The sequence below is a fragment of the Oryctolagus cuniculus genome, chromosome 2 (genome assembly GCF_051225735.1).
Source record: "Oryctolagus cuniculus isolate XC-2025 breed Fujian yellow rabbit chromosome 2, ASM5122573v1, whole genome shotgun sequence".
NCBI lineage: Eukaryota > Metazoa > Chordata > Mammalia > Lagomorpha > Leporidae > Oryctolagus > Oryctolagus cuniculus.
This window is the reverse complement of record NC_142868.1, coordinates 55455732-55474304: the sequence shown is the minus strand read 5'-3', so window position 1 is coordinate 55474304 and position 18573 is coordinate 55455732. Positions and strand designations below refer to the sequence as shown.

General features: G+C 36.9%; 1 protein-coding gene across 1 annotated transcript in view; it reads right to left on the bottom strand.

Annotated features, from left to right (window-relative positions):
• GALNTL6 (polypeptide N-acetylgalactosaminyltransferase like 6) overlaps positions 1-18573 on the bottom strand; it is a 1246993-nt gene that overhangs the window by 123099 nt on the left and 1105321 nt on the right. Inside the window, exon 8 of the mRNA XM_002709470.5 lies at positions 14594-14711. Coding sequence (XP_002709516.1) covers positions 14594-14711 — 118 coding nt within the window. The remainder of the gene's footprint in view (positions 1-14593; positions 14712-18573) is intronic.

Sequence of the window (18573 nt, the reverse complement as noted above, 5' to 3'; positions counted from 1 at the left end):
TGATCTAAAAAGAGTAGATATATGGGAAAGCACACCTCCACACACTACCGCTTTGCTTTATTATTAGAAACCTGGGTTTTGAGGTCATTCTTTGAGATAGGGAGAAAAAAAGAGAACAGCTTATTTTGGCTTTTCCTGACCTCACTTTTCTATTTGTTGATCAGAGAATGCAAGAAAAGCAGAAATTGGAAAATACACCTACAGGTTTAATGAAAATATGGTTGTTTTTAATTCCCGGGGGAAAGTCTCTATTGAGCTAGCTGTTTAGGATTTTTTTTTTCAAATAAATGCTCTGCTATATTAGCATAAAAAATCATGTCCAAACTATCTTGTATTTAAGGAGTTTCTAGAGGTCTGCATGGTGATGCAGGGGTTACAGGATCACTCCTTTGAGAAGCAGTGCTTACATATACAGCAACATCAAGCATTCTTAAAAGCAGCAATTAGGTACTGAATGAAATTTAAAAACCATTGTATCACTTGGTTTACTCAATTCAAGATGTTAAACCTTAGGGAGGAAAACATGGCCTTGAATTTCTTCACAGTTCTTCTTTGGGTAAAATATGGCTAATTACATAATCCTTCATTTCCCTTAGTTCATTATTTCTACAGCTTAGATGATACATTGGAAGTAAAAGTATTTGCTTTTTTATTGCAGTCTCATATGCCTCCAGATTTTGAGTTTGTTACTTAAATTTTCTGGATTCATTGTCTGCTAAAAATAAGTATAATTTCTTCTTTTATAGGAATATCTAAACATCTGATTCTTCTTTGTCCCTTAGTTAGGCTGTCAAGTATTCTACCTTCCTAAGGACAGGGACTAAGCCCTTCACTGAGATCTCATCCCATACGAACTCCCTCTGGTGGTGATGCTGAAAATGAAAGCTGCGTAGTTCTCAGTGGCCAGGTCTGAAGGGCAGGAGGCAAGTTGGTGGGAGGCAGTGAAGCTGACACAGGGAGGGACAGGGAAAAGTCCAAGGGAGGGCCTGAGCCGCATTTGAGGCCCTGAAGTCTCCAAGAAACTTATCCATTTCCACAGCTTTTTCAGTTTGTTTATGTGAGCTTCCTCTACATCTCCTCCTTTTCTTCTAAGTTAGCATAGTTGGTTTTCTTCCTTGTAAACCGAGTCTAAATGACAAACTTTTAAGAGTCTAGCAGCACCCAGGGTGCACTTTGAAATAAGCACTTTCAGTCCAAAGCTACTTAGATGAATATCACTGCAACAGATACTTCGTTGAAGCAGAGGGTTTCTTTGGTTTAAAACATCATTTTAAGATTTTATTTACTAATTTTTAGCCACATTCAATACGACAGCATTTTACTAAAATAAGAAATATGAACACTCTTAAGGGTTCATAATCGTATTTAAAAGTTATTTTATTTTTATGCTGAGAATAGGTTGGCTTATTTTCATGACAGGTTATGGTGGACCAGGATTGAACCAAACAGGTTAGGATGATTTCCTGACCCTCAGTTTCATTTCCTGCAAATCCAGGGATGCATTTACTTCATAAGGTGGTTGTAAAGACCAAGTAATACACACAGCATTCTTAGGTGGCAAATAATGTGTACTTAAGAATAGTGGTCAAATGAAATTGTCTACCTAGTGAATGACTTATAGTTTGGTATGTGGGGGACTATAGGAGGTGGATGATGTGTATTCACATGTTGACCTCTGAGGGGGTTAGGGCACATGACAACAGGCAAGTATGCGAATGTACGTGTTGGGGGAGATAGGGATAGTATTTCTCACCATCACTCTCACAGTTTGGAGGGGCGGAGGGGATTTTGGGTCAACTAACATTGTTGACAATGATGTAGATTACAAAAGTCAAATCCTATATCTCTAAAGTTAATGTGTGTATACAACCAAGAAGCTCACTATAATAATGGCATTTGGATTTGGGTGATGGGCTTGGGAATTGCATGGATAATTTTTGTAACTTTTACCAAATACTTCAGGAACTGGTGGGCAGGCTGACACAAGCTTTTTGTAGATTTACACACCTAAGGCATTAGAGTGATTACATCATATTTCATCTTGTTAGGAAAACAAGGCAACAGAAAATTCAAAAGTTTGGAAAAAAAATAATAATATAACAGGATTTCAAGAAGAAATCAAATTGACCTTAACACAGACACTGAATGCTGTATAAATGGTTATGTTTTGTTCACTTTACAACTATATATAAAAGCTAAAATAAAATTAAGCTGGGAATTAGGAAAATGGCTTCTGACATAAAGGAAGTAACAATTGGAAGGAATTCACACTTGCCGTTAGGCTTATATATAACAGACATAAAATTTAACTTGAAAACGCTCTGTTACACCTGAGGTACCTTTTGTTGGGTAATTGAAATGAATCTCAGAGTGACTTGTGAGACATTCAGCAGCTGTTTCTGTTTATCTTTGAGTTTTTCAATGTGTTTAGAGTAATTTTAATATTTTCTCTGGAAGATCAATTCTGGGAATGTTGGCTTAAAATGAATATTTTATGTCATCTAGGCTAAATATTAGAGGGAAAAACCCCCATAGGAACAACTTTCAATATCTTCTTTTGTACCTGGAGGTATATGGTATGCCATAAAAAGGCTTCTGTCACATTTTAGATACAAAATGCAACTATACTTTGAGGTACTTTACAGGCTCAGAAGTAAGGTGTAGTCTCTAATATAGCTGTCTCATAAAAGCATTGACAAGGTACATAAAACATTTTAGAAACATCCTTGGCATACAAAGGATTTCTAATGAGCCCATATTATAAGGCTAAATTTATTTCTAACAAACCATTTGTACAAAGCATCACCATGGTAGTTTATAGAGAGATGGCTTAAGGGAAAAAGAATACATTCCTAAAATGAGATGGAGTTTTGTCCTTCTAGGGAGGCAAATAAACTCTCTTAGGAATATAAATTAAGCACTCTAGGAGGTTTTTGTGTTTTCAGATGACTATGCAGAAAGTGGAAAGTGTTTATTAATTAAAACTGTGGGTTCTTTGCCAGAGTGCTGGAGGCTTGACTTGGAAAATGAGAAGAGTATGAGAAGGTAGTAAATTTGGGAGCTGGGGCAGAGACCAGCTTGGGACAGGGGCCCAGGAAACAATGCCCCTTCTTTGGGATGCTTGTATGTCTTTGTTTAGGAGTTTCTCCTTCCAGTTTGTGGATTGTGTAACACATAGCACATGTGCTGTGAACAGCTTCATGGTGATGCTGGAGAAGACAGACTACAGGTAGGAGGAGTGAGGAGTTGAGGAAAAGGAGCCACCCCTGGGTGCAGAACCTGTGGAAAGGAGGATGTGAGTGAAAACACCCTGGAACCAAGACCAGTTCTCTGTGCTCACACAGACACCAAAAGTGGACCAAAGTTCTGCCTTTAGCTTAGAGGTGTTGGCCTTATCTGCACCTTAGATTTGTTTCTAGAATTTGTATTCAAACAATTTTGATTTTTGTAAACATATTAACAAATCAATGTTAAGATTAGGTTAAGATTCCATTGTGTTTAAAAAGGTATTTAATAACTACCCAATCAAAAACTTTTCCAATAAGAGGATTTTAAAGCCAGAAGTTTCTCGAGGCTAAGAGAGACCACATAGGTGTATCAGGTCAGATGTTGAGTTTAATATGGTAGAAATGGGGAGAGGGAAGAGAAGCGTATAGCCCATTGCACCTGCTTTTGCCATGACACATAGGTGCAGACATTTAAGAAACATCATTACAGTCAAATATAACTGTTGTCTAACCTATGGTTCCTGCTTTATAATGTTGGCTGATTTCCTTTTAGCACTTACAATGTAAAAAATTATCTCTATTTCTCACACTAAATTCCATGAGGTAGATACCTTTGTCACTCCTGTTGACTTTTATAGTCTCAGTGTCTTTCATGTAATAGGCTTTAATAGATACCAAACACTTCAGAAAGTTTGTGGAAAAGGGGAATTAAAACATAGGTTTCTTTTGGTGCAGACAAAAGGTCTGAAATCAGGAATGGGTGTTTGGCACAGTATTTAGGGTGCTGGAAATCCAGGTCAGAGTGCCTGGGTTTGAGTTCCAGCTCTGCTTCTGATTCCAGTTTGCTGCTACTACACATTCTGGGAGGCATCAGATGATGGGTTATGTAATTGGGTTCCTGCCACCCAGATGAGCGATCTGGATTGAGTTCCAGACTCCTGCTTTGGCCTGGTCCAGCTTGAGGCAAAATATTGGAACAGACAGTTCACAGAAACAGAAATACAAATGACTCTTAGCCATGGAAATTGATTCATCCTCAATTTAAAAATGTAAGTTAAAATTATAATGATTTTTTCACCTTTTGAATTAGTAATAATCAACATAACAGCATTTTGACAAAGATGTAACAGAATAGACACCAGTTTATTTGAAAGGCAGAGACAGAGAAAGAAGCAGAAACAAAATGTGCGATTCATGAAAATGATCATAAAGTGAGGAAAGTTATCACATGGTATCATTTGGTGAAGCAATATTTGCAACAATAAACCAAGTAATATGACAACAACACAATTTTATTACTTTCTCTGTATTAAGTTCCTCATATAAGAGAAAGTGTGTGATATTTGTCTTTCTGGTCTGGCTTATTTCACTTTGTATACTTCCAGTTCCATCCATTTTGTTGCAAATGTCAGGATTTCATTCTTTTATATTCTGAGTAATATTCTATCATGTTTATATACCACATTTTCCTTATCCAGTCATCAGCTGATGGACATCCAGGTTGGTTTCTTGTATCTTTGCTATAAACATGGGAATGAAATATCTTTTTGATATGCTGATTTTACTTCTTTTGGATATATTCCTGGAAGTGGAATATCTAGGTCATATGGTAGATAAATTTGTGGTTTTTCTGAGGAATTGCCATAGTGTTTTACATAATGGTTGCACATAATCGTTGCAATTCCACTTACAATGTATTAGGGTAAACATTTCTCCACAGCCTCACCAGTATTTGTTATTTTTGACTTTTAGAGAATAGCCATTCTAACTGGAGTGAGATGATACCTCCTGGTGCTTTTTATTTGCATTTGACTGATAACTAGTGATATTAATCATTTTTTATGTGTCTCTTGATCATTTGTATTTCTTCCTTTGAAAGATGCCTATTCATATCCTTTGCCCATTTCTTAACTGGATTATTTGTTTTGTTGTTGTTGAGTTTCTTGAGTTCCTTATATATCCTGGATAGTAATCCTTTATAAGATGCATAGTTTACAAATATTTTCTTTCATTTTGTCAGTTATCTCTTCATTTTGTCCATTGTTTCCTTTGCTGAACAAAGGTTCTCTTGATGTAGTTCCATTTTCCTATTTTTGTTTTATTGCCTGTGCTTTTGAGATCTTATCCAAAAAAGTGTTTGCCTATGTCAATGTCTTGCAGTGTTTTCCCTACATTTTCTTCTAGTAGTTTGATAGTTTAAGGTCCAAGTTTAGACCCTTGGTTTATTTTGAGTTGATTTTTATATTGGGTATAGGGTTGGGATGTTGTTCCCAACTTCTACATGTGGAAATCTAATTTCCCAACAACATTTGTTGAAGAGTCTATCTTTTCTCCAGAAACTGTATTTAGCACTTTTGTCAAAAAAATTAGTTGGATGTAGATGCATGGACTTATTTCTGGTTTCTACTATGTTCCATTGGTCTAAACGTTTATTTTTATGCTGGTACCATGTTATTTTGATTATAAAGCCCTGTAGTATGTCTTGAAATCTTGTATTGTGATGCCTCTACATTAAGATTTCTTTGGCTATTCAAGGTCTTTTGAATAAGAATTTGGGGATTGTTTTTCTAGTTTTAAGACAAATGTCCTTAGAATTTTTATGGGGATTTCACTGAATCTGTAAATTGCTTTGGGTAGTATAGATGTTTTGATAATAGTAATTTTTATAATCCATGAACAAAGATTTTTTCACTTTTTTGATATCTTCTTCTGAGGAACATCTTGTGAGGAAAGGTTTGCTTTAGCTTACATTTTTGAGGTTCACAGTTCAAGATCAGGAAGCTTCATTTGCCTGGTATCTGGTGGAGACAGGCAATCGCATATGTGGAGAAACAGTCACATGGTGAGCTAGAAAGCAGAGAGATAAGCTAGGACAACTTCAGCTTATATAAACAACCCTCTCACATGGACTGCCTTCCAAGGGCAAGCCTCCAGTACTAAAGATTACACAACTGGCTCCACCTCCTAGATTCCATAATTAGATCAAATATCCTGACCAATCCATCAATGCATGGCATGAACCTAAAACTTGAACTGTGAACCTAAAACTTGAGGATTTAAATATCTGCATGAGTTTGGTGAACCAAGTTCTGTTCAGTTCAAAACAACATATAATTGTTGAACTATAAATATGCTTAAAATTTTTTTAATGGTTTACGTTCCATATAGGGAAACCTTAGATTTGGCTAATTTTGTGGCATTATTTATTTTCAATTTTTGCTAAGTACAACTAAATAAAATCTATGTTTATTCCTGGATTTTCTGAAATGAGGCTAAATTTTTTAATGTAATAAAAATTCCAAAGTTGGGATGTTACCTTGGTTGAGTGAAGAATTGAATCAACCGTACTCAGTGATTATGCATGTATAATACTTACTGAATAACAACCACTGCATTTAGAAGATAATAAAAAGTTGAATATTACATAATATAACAAGAATTGTCATGTCTCATAGTTAATAAATGTCATACAGGAAGAACATATATTTCCTTTAAGAAGTAGTTTCAGACAGTGACAGTAACCACTTTTCACCAAAATTTTGTAGTCTTCTTTTCTCTAAGAGAAATTAGGTTAATGGTTTTGAGAGAGCAGTCAATTTCTGGTTCTTGTTGTGATATTAACTAGGAAAAGGCCTGTCTTGGAAATTATGAAATAGAATTTTTAAACCTTGCATTAGGATTGAATGGGATGTGAAATTAAATCCAATGACCTTTAAGTGCTAACTCATTACCTTTTCTTTTTTAAAGGACAAATAATAGTTACTATTCCCCATTGGAAAAATAGAGTGGCCAGAACTTGGGGATGCAGGAAGCTTAATTTGAAGACTTGAATTCATAAATGGACACAACATAAATAAACCATTAATACAGTTGACAACAACTAAACTTCATGTATATTTTAAAATCACTAGTAGAGAGGATTTTGAATGTTCCCAATACAAATAAACAAAAAAAATGTCTGAGGTGATACATGTATCAATTCCCCTGATTTGGTCATAACATTGTATACATGTATTGAAATGTCATATTGTACCCCCAAATATGTACTTAAACTGTTGTATATAAAAATGTTAAATATAACTAAGATGCTCTCTAATAAAATCTCAGACACATTTTGGTCACTCTAGCTGTGAATGTGTATTTGTGTGTGGAAGGAATATAACTTGAAGTGTTAATCTGATTATGCTCTGTGGGTTTTCCATCTTCATCCTTTACTCTATTTTTTTATATCACACCAAAGTAGATACAAAGATTAAAAGACAACCTAGGACTAATTTTTTCTCATGGGGTGGGCTGGGGTTATGGAAAAAGAAGCGGCAACCAAAAAATTTGTCTGGAGGAACAGAATGGATGGGAAGAGATAGGGAAGGAACATCTTTCCAAGGCTGACTTCCCAAGACTTGTGAGTGAAGGACACTGACTATTCAACAATCCTGGGCACCTGTAAGCACCCTGCGTAGGGATCAGGGCACTGGGAGACATGGGTAGGGTTGAGAACCTCTCCCTAGATTTGACCTAAGAGTAGAATATTAATCTTCATGCAAAGGCAACTATTCACCTGCCCCTTTGTTTCATGATTTCCTTGTCTCCATTATTAGATTAAAAGTTTTGAGAGCAAGGTCTGAATCTCTCTTTTACGAAAATAATGTATTAGACGGTATGGGGGGGGAAGCCATTGTAACCCATGAGTCGTACTTTGGAAATTTATATTCATTAAATAAAAGATAAAAAAAAAAAAAAAAAAAAAAAAAAAAAAAAAAAAAGAAAATAATGTATTAACCATCACCCTAAATTTCTCTGTAAGCATCCTGAATGATGTTCATGTTATAAAGAACCTATGTTGAAAATAGGCTAAATTAGGCCGGTGCCGCAGCTCAATATGCTAATCCTCCGCCTGCGGAGCTGGCACACCAGGTTCCAGTCCTGGTCGGGGTGTCGGATTCTGTCCCGGTTGCTCCTCTTCCTGTCCAGCTCTCTGCTGTGGCCCAGGAGTACAGCAGAGGATGGCCCAAGTCCTTGGGCCCTGCACCCACATGGGAGACCAGGAGAAGCTCCTGGCTTCGGATCAGCGCGGTGTGCCGGCCGCAGCGGCCATTGGGGAGTGAACCAATGGAAAAAGGAAGACCTTTTTCTCTGTCTCTCTCTCTCTCTCACTGTCCACTCTGCCTGTCAAAAATAAAAATCTAAAAAAATTTAAAGAAAATAGGCTAAACTGAATATACCTGTACTCTTCAGTTCCCAGTACTATCAATAATTTATTCCACATTTACCTTAGAAACAGTGCATTTTTTTCCAAATGTAATTATGCTAGATTTTATTATCATAAATATGTAATTTAATTATTACTTAAACTGATTAAACATAGTTATTAAAAGAGAAACAATTGTTGTTCTTGTCAAAGCGAGTTTAAACAGTTTGGAAGGAATGAGTTGTCAAATTGGATGTGGCTGTGGTAACCATAAGAGGTTGTATATAAATCATAAAAAATACAGGAGGGATTCTATTAGGCATTAAGATAGCTTCCACATGTCTTTAGGTTTTTGTTCCAACTCAAAGGAGCACAAATTAGAAATCATAAAGAATGCAATGTAGGTGTGGTTTATGTATCTGTGGTTTTACTTCAATTATTGGATCTAAAAGCAGAAGGAAAAGCTTTGGTCTCCCTTATATTAGAATCCTGGAGAATAAAAAAGTTACATTTATGTTTAATTTTAGAATACATTAATAATGCTGTTTTTAATGTTTTCCTGTTTCATTGAGGTTTATGTTTAATGTGTGAGATCCTCATCTCAAATATGTTTTGTTCAAGAGCTTTTTCTGGGCTTCCTTTGCCCTTTCCTGTACAAACTAGCTCACATGGAGTATGGACTCACAGTGAAGGGTGCTGAATAATATTTGTAGAGAGAAAAAACAATTTTTTTTTCTGGAACATAACCAAGTCTGACTGCTTTGCTAAAGTTTGCAACAAATAAGTTTCCATCTTTTCAGGGAAGGAAAGTATAGCTCTAGTTAAGGTGGCATGCAATATAGACTGAGAGTTGGGTATGGCAGAAGTTCCATGGTTTATGATTTAAGATGTTCATTTGATTTGTTGGTAGTTTTAGGAGTGACTGTGAACTTTTAAGAGAGGAACATAAAGCAAGTTAGAGAAAATTAATGAAATGAAGAATTTAAAAGAGGACAAAGAGTAAAGAAAGGGAGGCGAGGAAAACGGCTACTATAGATGTTGTTGTTTTTTTTTTTTTTTTTTTTTTGGTAAGATTTTTATTTATTTATTTGAGTGGTGAAGTTACAGACAGTGAGAGAGACAGAGAGAAAGGTCTTCCTTCTGTTGGTTCACTTCCCAAATGGCTGCCACGGCCGGCACTGCACCGATCTGAAGCCAGGAGCCAGGTGCCTCTTCCTGGTCTCCCATGCGGGTGCAGGGGCCCAAGCACTTGGGCCATCTTCTACTGCTATCCCAGGCCACAGCAGAGAGATGGACTGGAAGAGGAGCAACCGGGACTAGAACCGGTGCCCATATGGGATGCTGGTGCTGTATGCAGAGGATTAACCTAGTGCGCTACAGCGCCGGCCCCTAGATGTTTTGAATTACTGCCTTAACTATGTAAATAACATACATTCCAAACATTATGGAAGATAAAAAATTATGGTGAATGAATTGTGCAGGCTGCCACTAGAGAGTAAGATCCTCCTGATAAACAGAAGCTTCTTACACTTGCCTTTGAATCTCAAGAGTTTAGATCATAGTTGGCACATTCTAATCAGTAGGTAAATATTTATTGAATGAATTAATTACTCACAGGGGCTGAATCATTGTGAGAGGTAAGTTAAAATTCCCTGGAATGTCTAGATCTTAAGTTTACCACATGGGAACGATGACAGTACACAACATAAGTGGTTACATGAGTGGTTTTGAAATAGGTTGTGGGCTCCCAGATACGTTAGATTCATTCTAGGACATATGGTACTCATAGTTATCTCACCTGGAGCCTTTAACATTTCTGGACAGCTGAGGCTTTGATCAAGAGCTCTTGCTGTACTACAGATGGCCCACGAAATACTGGATCACTGTAGGACTTTGTTGATGAGCTCCTGGGGATGCAAAAGGGCAGCCCAAACTAAATTTAATACTTTCTCCTGGATCCAAACCTTATGCCTCTTGCCAGAGGATTCTGCCTAATAGAGTTCCTGGGCTTCCTTCTAAATTTCGTGTTACTGCCTTGCTAGTGTTTATTCACTTATTTTCTGAGAGGAGTTTCTGTAATCAAAGTACTGATATACTGAAAATGCTAACCTTTGGACTTTTATCTTTGAATAATGAATGTTAAAATACACCTTGAAAAATTAGAAACTTGGGATGGTTTAACACTCTTTTAATAACTTCAACTGTAGACAATATTTAAGGATGTGGATTGTCTTTCTTTATGCCACACCATGCAATCTATCTTGAACTCCTCTTTATTTCCAGGTGCACCTCCAAACTGAGTACCTGGAACAATGTCTGGCATAAATTAGGTGCTCAATAAAAGCTGGTTGGATGACTGACAAAATGTTGCTTTCCCCTTCTTAGCATCTGGCTAACCTAGCAACATTAGAAAGAAAATTGGATAATTCTGGGCCCATGCAGGGGTTGACTTTCATCTTGCAGGATTCTGCAGACAGGTAATTTGTCTGAAGGGCTCTTTTAAACAACTGAATCCTGAAAATTATTTTGTATTGGCTTCATGCCATGCCATGAAGTCTACTCATTTAATCTACTCAGGATTTTTACAACAATTGTGGAAAGATATTTACAAAGAGTATTGAAGAGCACCATAACCAAATACTCATTCTTTCATTTAAAACAGAGATCTCTGTAAATATTTTCATTCAGCAAGAGAATCTTGTCAAAAACTTCAGTGAGATGATTCTTTGTTTGCAGAGTAAATAGCAAGCAAAGATGCTTGAAAATGACCCCTCTCATAAAAGTCTTTTGAATTAGCACATTTATGTTCTAGACTTAAAAGAATTCCTATATTACAATGTGAAATGGACTAGTGAACTTTCAATTATCCATTCATATTTTCCAAAACCTAAATGCTGACCAGTGTATATCTTACAGTGCTTTACACCATGAAATTAATCAGTTTATAAGACATGTCTAAAAGTGCAGACATTTGATTTTTCTGTTTTTATTATCCTTTAATAGAGCTATTTGTGTTTGATTCCTTTCATATGAGAAAATTCTTCCTGCTTCAATGTAAATTCTACCAGTCTGTTTAAGTTGGCGTTCCTCATGGTACAAATACTAATAGGGTAGGACAGGAACCCCAAGGTCAGCGAATAGTAGTGAGAAGAATGAAGGGATACGTCTGAAACGGGACCCTGTTAAGGCATAGCTGTCGCCAAAGAATCTGTCATTCCAACCAAACAACCTGGGGCAATTTAGTCCTGAACTTCCAGCACTGTTGCCATGGTTTCTAGACAAAGGCGACAGGGCTGCAATTCCAATTATACCCTTCAAAATGACAGATAACTGAAAAATAGGAATGGGGTAATAAAATCTCAGGTCACCCAGAAAAGATGTGATAGATACAAGTGACAGAGAAGTGAAAGACGCAAGTTTATGTTTACCTAAAAAATACCATTGTGATTCAGAATGCAAATATATATTCTGCCAACTCTCCAGACTTTCAAAAGCAATTTTATCTATCAGACAGTTCATTATTCAAAGTCAGCTAAGTCTTGTTTATTAGAAATTTTCTTAATAACATTTTAAATTTAAAGGAATCATGAACTAAGACAACTTAAGAAAACAAGTGATATTGCAAATAAAGGAACGCCAATTTTTTTTGAAAAAAGATTTACGAATTTACTTGATAGAGTTACAGAAAAAGAGGGAGAGACAGAGATCTTCCAACCTCTGGCTCACTCCTTAGAAGGCTGCAATGGCCAGGGCTGATTCAGACAGACACCAGGAGCCAGGAGCCAGGAGCCAGGAGCTCCCACATGGGTAGTGGGGTGCCTAAACATTTTGACCATCCTCCGCTGTTTTTTCCAGACCATTAACAGGGAGTTGAATCAAAAGTGGAGCACTTGGGAAAGGAACTGGTGCCCATATGGGATGCTGATGTTTTCCCCACTATGCCACAATGCTGGCCCAACAATGGCATTATTTAAAATACTGGGACTGAATGCAGTATTCTGTCTATCCAGTTGAAAGTATTACAGACTTTGCACCCAGCTGATATTTGGGGAATATCTGATGATCAGTACCATTTTCCCAGGATCAGCAGAAAGTTTTCTACTATGTTATTACACTATAATGAAAATGCTACCTATTGTTCAATGAGATAAATTATTAGGTCAAGATTAAAAGGTTAATAGTGAACCTGAGAATGATGTTAGTAGATACGATTTTGGTGTCAGACAATTTCATATTTCTGCAGTCTGTATGGTCAGACAGTTCCATATTTCTGCAGTCTATATAATCAAGCAGAAATGGAACATTTTAACCCTTAGGTGACATTGGTGATTTGCTTCACTTTTAAAGCTTAAAAATAAACCTATTGTAAAAGTCTTTAAAACTTTAAGTCTCAGTTTTTTCATCTGTAAAACAGAATGCTAATGCTCACATTTTAGAGTTTTGCTTTAAAATCAGGCAATGCACATAAAGTATCTAGCTAAGCATCTGGCATATACTTCTAAGTAATGCAGTGGATGCTGTTTCTAAAATTATAACTTATTATTATCATCTTCCCTTATACACATTGTAACGAGGTGTACAACTATTGCCATAATAGAAGAATCCAAGAGACACCAATAAACCCAAAGATTTAAAATAATGCCTCTATAAAAATGTTTTCAAAAAAGCATCTTAGATGTGAAATTAGATGTATCTGAATGATGGTGAAAAAAGCACTAGTAATTTAACAAGTGGTGTTTAAAGGATCAGTGCCAGTGTAATGAGAGGGAGAATTTTGAATGTCTTGAAGCAGGCACTTGGGCCTCTTGAGTTTCTTCCGGGGGTATTTATTTTATGACAACATGATGTTAACATTGACCAGAATTTGATAAAAGTCAACTTTGTCACTTGCTTTTTATATAAAAATTCAAAATGTCTAAGGGCAATCATTTGGTACAGCAGTTAAATTGCCACTTGGGAAGCACGCATCACCTCTCAGACCTGCCTGTGTTCCAGTCTCACCTCTGCTTCTGATGCAGGTTCCTGCTAATGTACACCCTGAGAGGTAGCAGGTGGTCGTTCAAATATTTGGTCCCTGTCACCTGCATGGGACACTGCGATAAAATTCCAAGCTCTCGGCTTTGACTTGCTCAGTTCTGCGAGTTGTGGGCATTTGTGGAGTGAACCAAGAGGTAGAAGATTTCTCTTATTCTTTTTCAAATAAATAAATAAATAAACAAATAAATAACTAAAAGTCTGGTTGGATTCCTATGTTTGACTTTTATTACCTTTAGGATACATTTTTTTCCCTCAGAAATAAACGGTTTGATTTTACAATGGAAGTAATTAAAAGGAACTGATTTACTTAATAAGATAGCTATGTACGATAACCCTTGAAAGATTCATTCTATACTTCTGTATAAATAATAATTATGATAAAGAAGAAAAAAGAAAAAATGAGTTTTTTTCTCTTTATAAGACTATTTTTAAAAAAAATCTCAGCAGTCTGTAGTATAATCTTTTGTACAACTTACTGTGCTTTGCATAACTGTTCTTCATATGCTATGGTAATTTTTTCAGTTACAAATCATGAAATTTGATACTCTATCATAAGTACCTGCATGCATATATCATGAAGCATGCAATTTTACTTAGTATTTCTGGTTCAAAGCAAGTAGAGAGCTGAACAATTTCAAATAAAATAAGTCAAAAAGTCACTAATTTGAGTTACATGGAAAGATTTCAACTTGTCAGTTACATTTTTGTTTACTTTTCTGTTATTGGAATTTTGAATGAGTAATTTATGATGAAAATCTGAACTGCTATTGACAGAACAAATAAAAAAGGCAAAAACTTCATTACCTTGATTTGTTACATCTTAATGCATCTTAATTCCTCTAAGTTATAAATGCTTTAGAATGAAGGTACTTGTCAGTGGAGCCATATCCCTGTCGATACACTGAGTTTCTTACCTGCAAAATGGGAGTTTCATTTCTTTTTGAAAATGGCATGGCTATATCTCACTGAAACATCAGAAGGAAGTAGTTTGTCTCATCCAAATGTGTACTTGGGAAGGTGACATGTCTATCATTGGTGTTAATTCATCTCACAACATACAACACAAGGCACAATGACGATATCCCATCAGAATTGTCAAAATTATGCTGACATAGGTGGGAAGTAGATCTTGGAGGCTTACCTTAAAAGAGATTTCATACTGTTCTCCGCCCCAGATTTCTAAACCTGGATCATAGCCACCTAACTCCCAAAACCATTTTCGATCCACAGAAAAGAGACCTCCAGCCATAACAGGAGACCTGTGAAACAAATAAAATAATCTTTAAAGGACTAAGAATATGACAGCCAATGGCATTTTTCTTAAAAAAAAATCAAACTTCAAGATATATTTTAGTGATCGACTGTTCAAAGCTTTGTAGCATTAGTTTCTTTAAGCAAACATTGAGTTCTATTAGGCTTCTTCCTGACTTGGAGTGGGTATGGAGGAGGAATCCTGTGAGCACTGAACTTGTGGTTCTGATTCTAATGCAACAATGGCCCTGAAGAGCCACATTTGCTTTGTCTGTTTATTATTAGATATGAATACTTGAAGACTAGTGATTGATACATACAGAAATGTCATTCAATTTTATGGTTGTTCCTCAAATTGAAAAGTATCATTTACTATCAAAGTAGTGAAAATGTTGTTGTAAACAACATCTTTGAATTTCTCAGTGTGACTGATTGAGCATATATGTCATGCTCAACTTACACGTTATGAAATGGTCAGTTAGAATAAAATAAGCAGCCAGTTAAGTAACAGGCCAATGTTAGAACTTAAACTAGGTCTTTTCCCTTTATATTATTCTTTTTTTAGGCCTTCTCTGCTGTTCTAGAAGTATTCATTTTATTTCAGTACGATTTTCAGATATTGCTTTTGCTAGGATGCATTGTAGTCATGCTGCTCTGCAATTATATTTATAAAGATTTTTTTTTATTTGAAAGAGTACAGAGAGAGAGAGGAAAGACGCACAGAGAGAGATCATCCATCTACTGGTTCACTCTCCAGATGGTCAAAAAGTCTAGGGCTGGGCCAGGCAGAATAGAGGAGCCAGGAGCTTCACTGGGGTCTCCTATATGGGTGGCAGGGGTCCAAGCACCGGGGTCATCTTCCAATGCTTTTCCCAGGCTATTAGAAAGGAGCTGAATAGGAAATAAAACATCTGGGACACCAATGGGCACTCATGGGATGCCAGTATCGCAGATGGCAGCTTTATCCGAGGGAAGACAACACTGCCCCCTGCAATAGTTTCTATAATCATTGGGTGGGCTGTGCCTTAAAGGTGTTTGCAGTTCAAAGGCAACCTTTGGATTTTTTGTGGGTGCTCACTATGTGTTGGGCTATAGGCTAAGATATTTAATGAATTCCCTTGATTAACCCTCACAGCAACCCTATATCATCCATAGGTAAGGTTTGAAGAAATAGCCGGGGACAGCACTGTGGCATGGTGGTTGAGGTGTCCACCTGAGGTGCATTCGGATGTATTCTAGCTACTCCATTTCTGATCCCACGTCCTGCTAATGACCTAGGAAAAGCAGTGGAAGATCACCCAGGTGCTTGGGCCCGTGCTATTCATGTGGGAGACCTGGAGGAAGATCCTGGCTCCTACCTTCAGTCTGGTAGTTGCAGCTAACTGAGGAATGAACCAGCAAATGGAAGATCTTTCCCTCCCTCTTTTTTTTTTTTTTTTTTTTTTTTAAATAAAAGAAAAGAAACAGGTCAACATAGGCTAACTTTGCAGGAACTTGGAGCTTCTGTGTAGTACAGCTGGGACTGGACCTCTGTCTTCTGATTTTATAGCCTCTGTGCTCTTCCTCACTACACTGTTTCTGTTTTCATGTTTTGGGGGGTGAGGAGAAATAACTCTTTACATATGAGTATGAAACTGTTAGAGAATACCTTTATGTACACCACACAAACCTATAAAAATACACATTATCAACATAAGTTATGTGACAATTCTGAAACTTTTTGAAACAAATGATATTTATAAATAGCAGCACAAGGCACTAAATGTTGATGTATATTTTAAAATATGTATAAACAGGGGCCAACACTATGGTGCAGCAGGTTAAGACACCTCTTGTGATGCAGGAATCCCATATCAAAGTGCTGGTTTAAGTCCTTGCTGCTTTGTTTTCTATCAGTTTCCTGCCAATGTGCCTGGAAAGGCAGTGAAATTACACCCCTGTCAGTCCAGTCTCCTGAATTCAGATTTGTGGGCTGTTACTAGGTCTAGGGCTGGCACCGTGGTGTAGCAGGCAAAGTCACTGAAACCAGCATTCTCTATTGGGCTCAGTTCTTATCCTGACTGCTCCACTTCTGATTCAGCTCCCTGCTAATTGCTTGGGTAAGCAGCGGAGGATGGCTTAAGTGCTTGGGCCCCTGTCACCCATGTGGAAAACCTAGAAGATGCGCCTGGCTCCTGGCTTCAGCCTGGCACAGCCCTGGCTGTTGCAGCAATTTGGGGAGTGAACCAGCTGACAGATGATCTCTTTTTCTGTGTCTCTCCCTTTCTCTGTAACTCCAACTTTCAAATTAATAAATCTTTTCTTTAAAAAAAAACATGTTATTAGGTCTAATTATTTCAGTTTAGGAATATTTTTGAAGGTACAGACTCTATGTAGATGGAAAAATTATAAGATTACAAGAAGAGAGGTTTGTTTTTCCTGCTAGGAAAGTGAGCAGAATTCAGAAAATAACAAGGATACTCATGCTATTTTTTTTTTTTTTGTAAGAAATATCCTAGAATCAGATGTGTCTTCCTTTATTCCTTTCTCCAATAGCCTAATCTTTTCCCCTTTTCCACCCATAGCACTTTGGAGTGGAATTCAACTGTACCTGGAAGCCTCTAGGATTGTAACATTTATTGGGTACAGCTCCCCAGCGAACACATTACCACTATGCACCTTTGCTTCTGTGGGGCTTGCTTAAAAGCTACCAGAAATTCTCAATCCTATTCAGTCTGAACCCAAAGTAGAAAGATCCCAAATTATACACACATTCTCATTTGACTGCATAAAACATAAGACCAAAGTGCATCAAATTTTATGCTGCTCAGAATGAATGTCAAAGCTGGAATTATCACAGGTATAGTGATATAGATACTGGGCAAAATAAATCATAAATTAATTTTTTAAATTATAAGTTATTTGTTGGAAACACAATAATCTTGTTTTCTTTTTTTCACTTATTTTTATTTAAAAAATTTGGGGTTTTTGGCTTTTATTATTTTTAAAGGAATTTATTAATACATTAGGTTCTCAGGGTCACAGTAAATGCATGATAATTATAATTGCTATAACACAATCCTCATCAATTCTCAGATTAATATGATACTAATACAAAGAGAATAGATTTAGTGTAGCTCAGATACAATTCTATGAACATAATGACACTCCCTTCCTCCCTCCTATTCCCTCCTTCCTTCTTTCCTGTTTTCTTTAATTTTTAATTTTTGAGATAACACTAATTGTAATTATAGTAAAATGCTTACTTCTCCAGTAAGAGAAAAGTTCAATATATAAAAAAGTAAAAAGATGGTCGGCACTGCGGCTCACTAGGCTAATCCTCTGCCTGCAGCGCCGGCACACCGGGTTCTAGTCCCGGTTGGGGTGCCGGATTCTGTCCCGGTTGCCCCTCTTCCAGGCCAGCTCTCTGCTGTGGCCTGGGAAGGCAGTGGAGGATGGCCCAAGTGCTTGGGCCCTGAACCCGCATAGAGAGACCAGGAGGAAGCACCTGGCTCCTGGCTTCCGATCGGCGCAGCGCGCTGGCCGTAGCAGCCATTTGGGCGGTGAACCAACGGAAGGAAAGACCTTTCTCTCTGTCTCTCTTTCACTAACTCTGCCTGTCAAAAAAAAAAAAAAAAAAAAAAAAGAGTAATAAGACTGTAATTCATTGGGAATATAAGCAAGGGCAAGGGCTATAAACAATAATCAAATGAAAAGATGTCTATTTCTGTCATATGTAGTAAATTTTAAAATAATCTCTGATCATTAAAACTATAGTAGTATATCACTCTTTTTTTTTGTTATCCCCCCCCCCATAACTTTCCTCCCACCCGCCACCCTCCCATCTCCTAGTATATCATTCTTAATCATTGGTTTGATAAAGATGTAAAA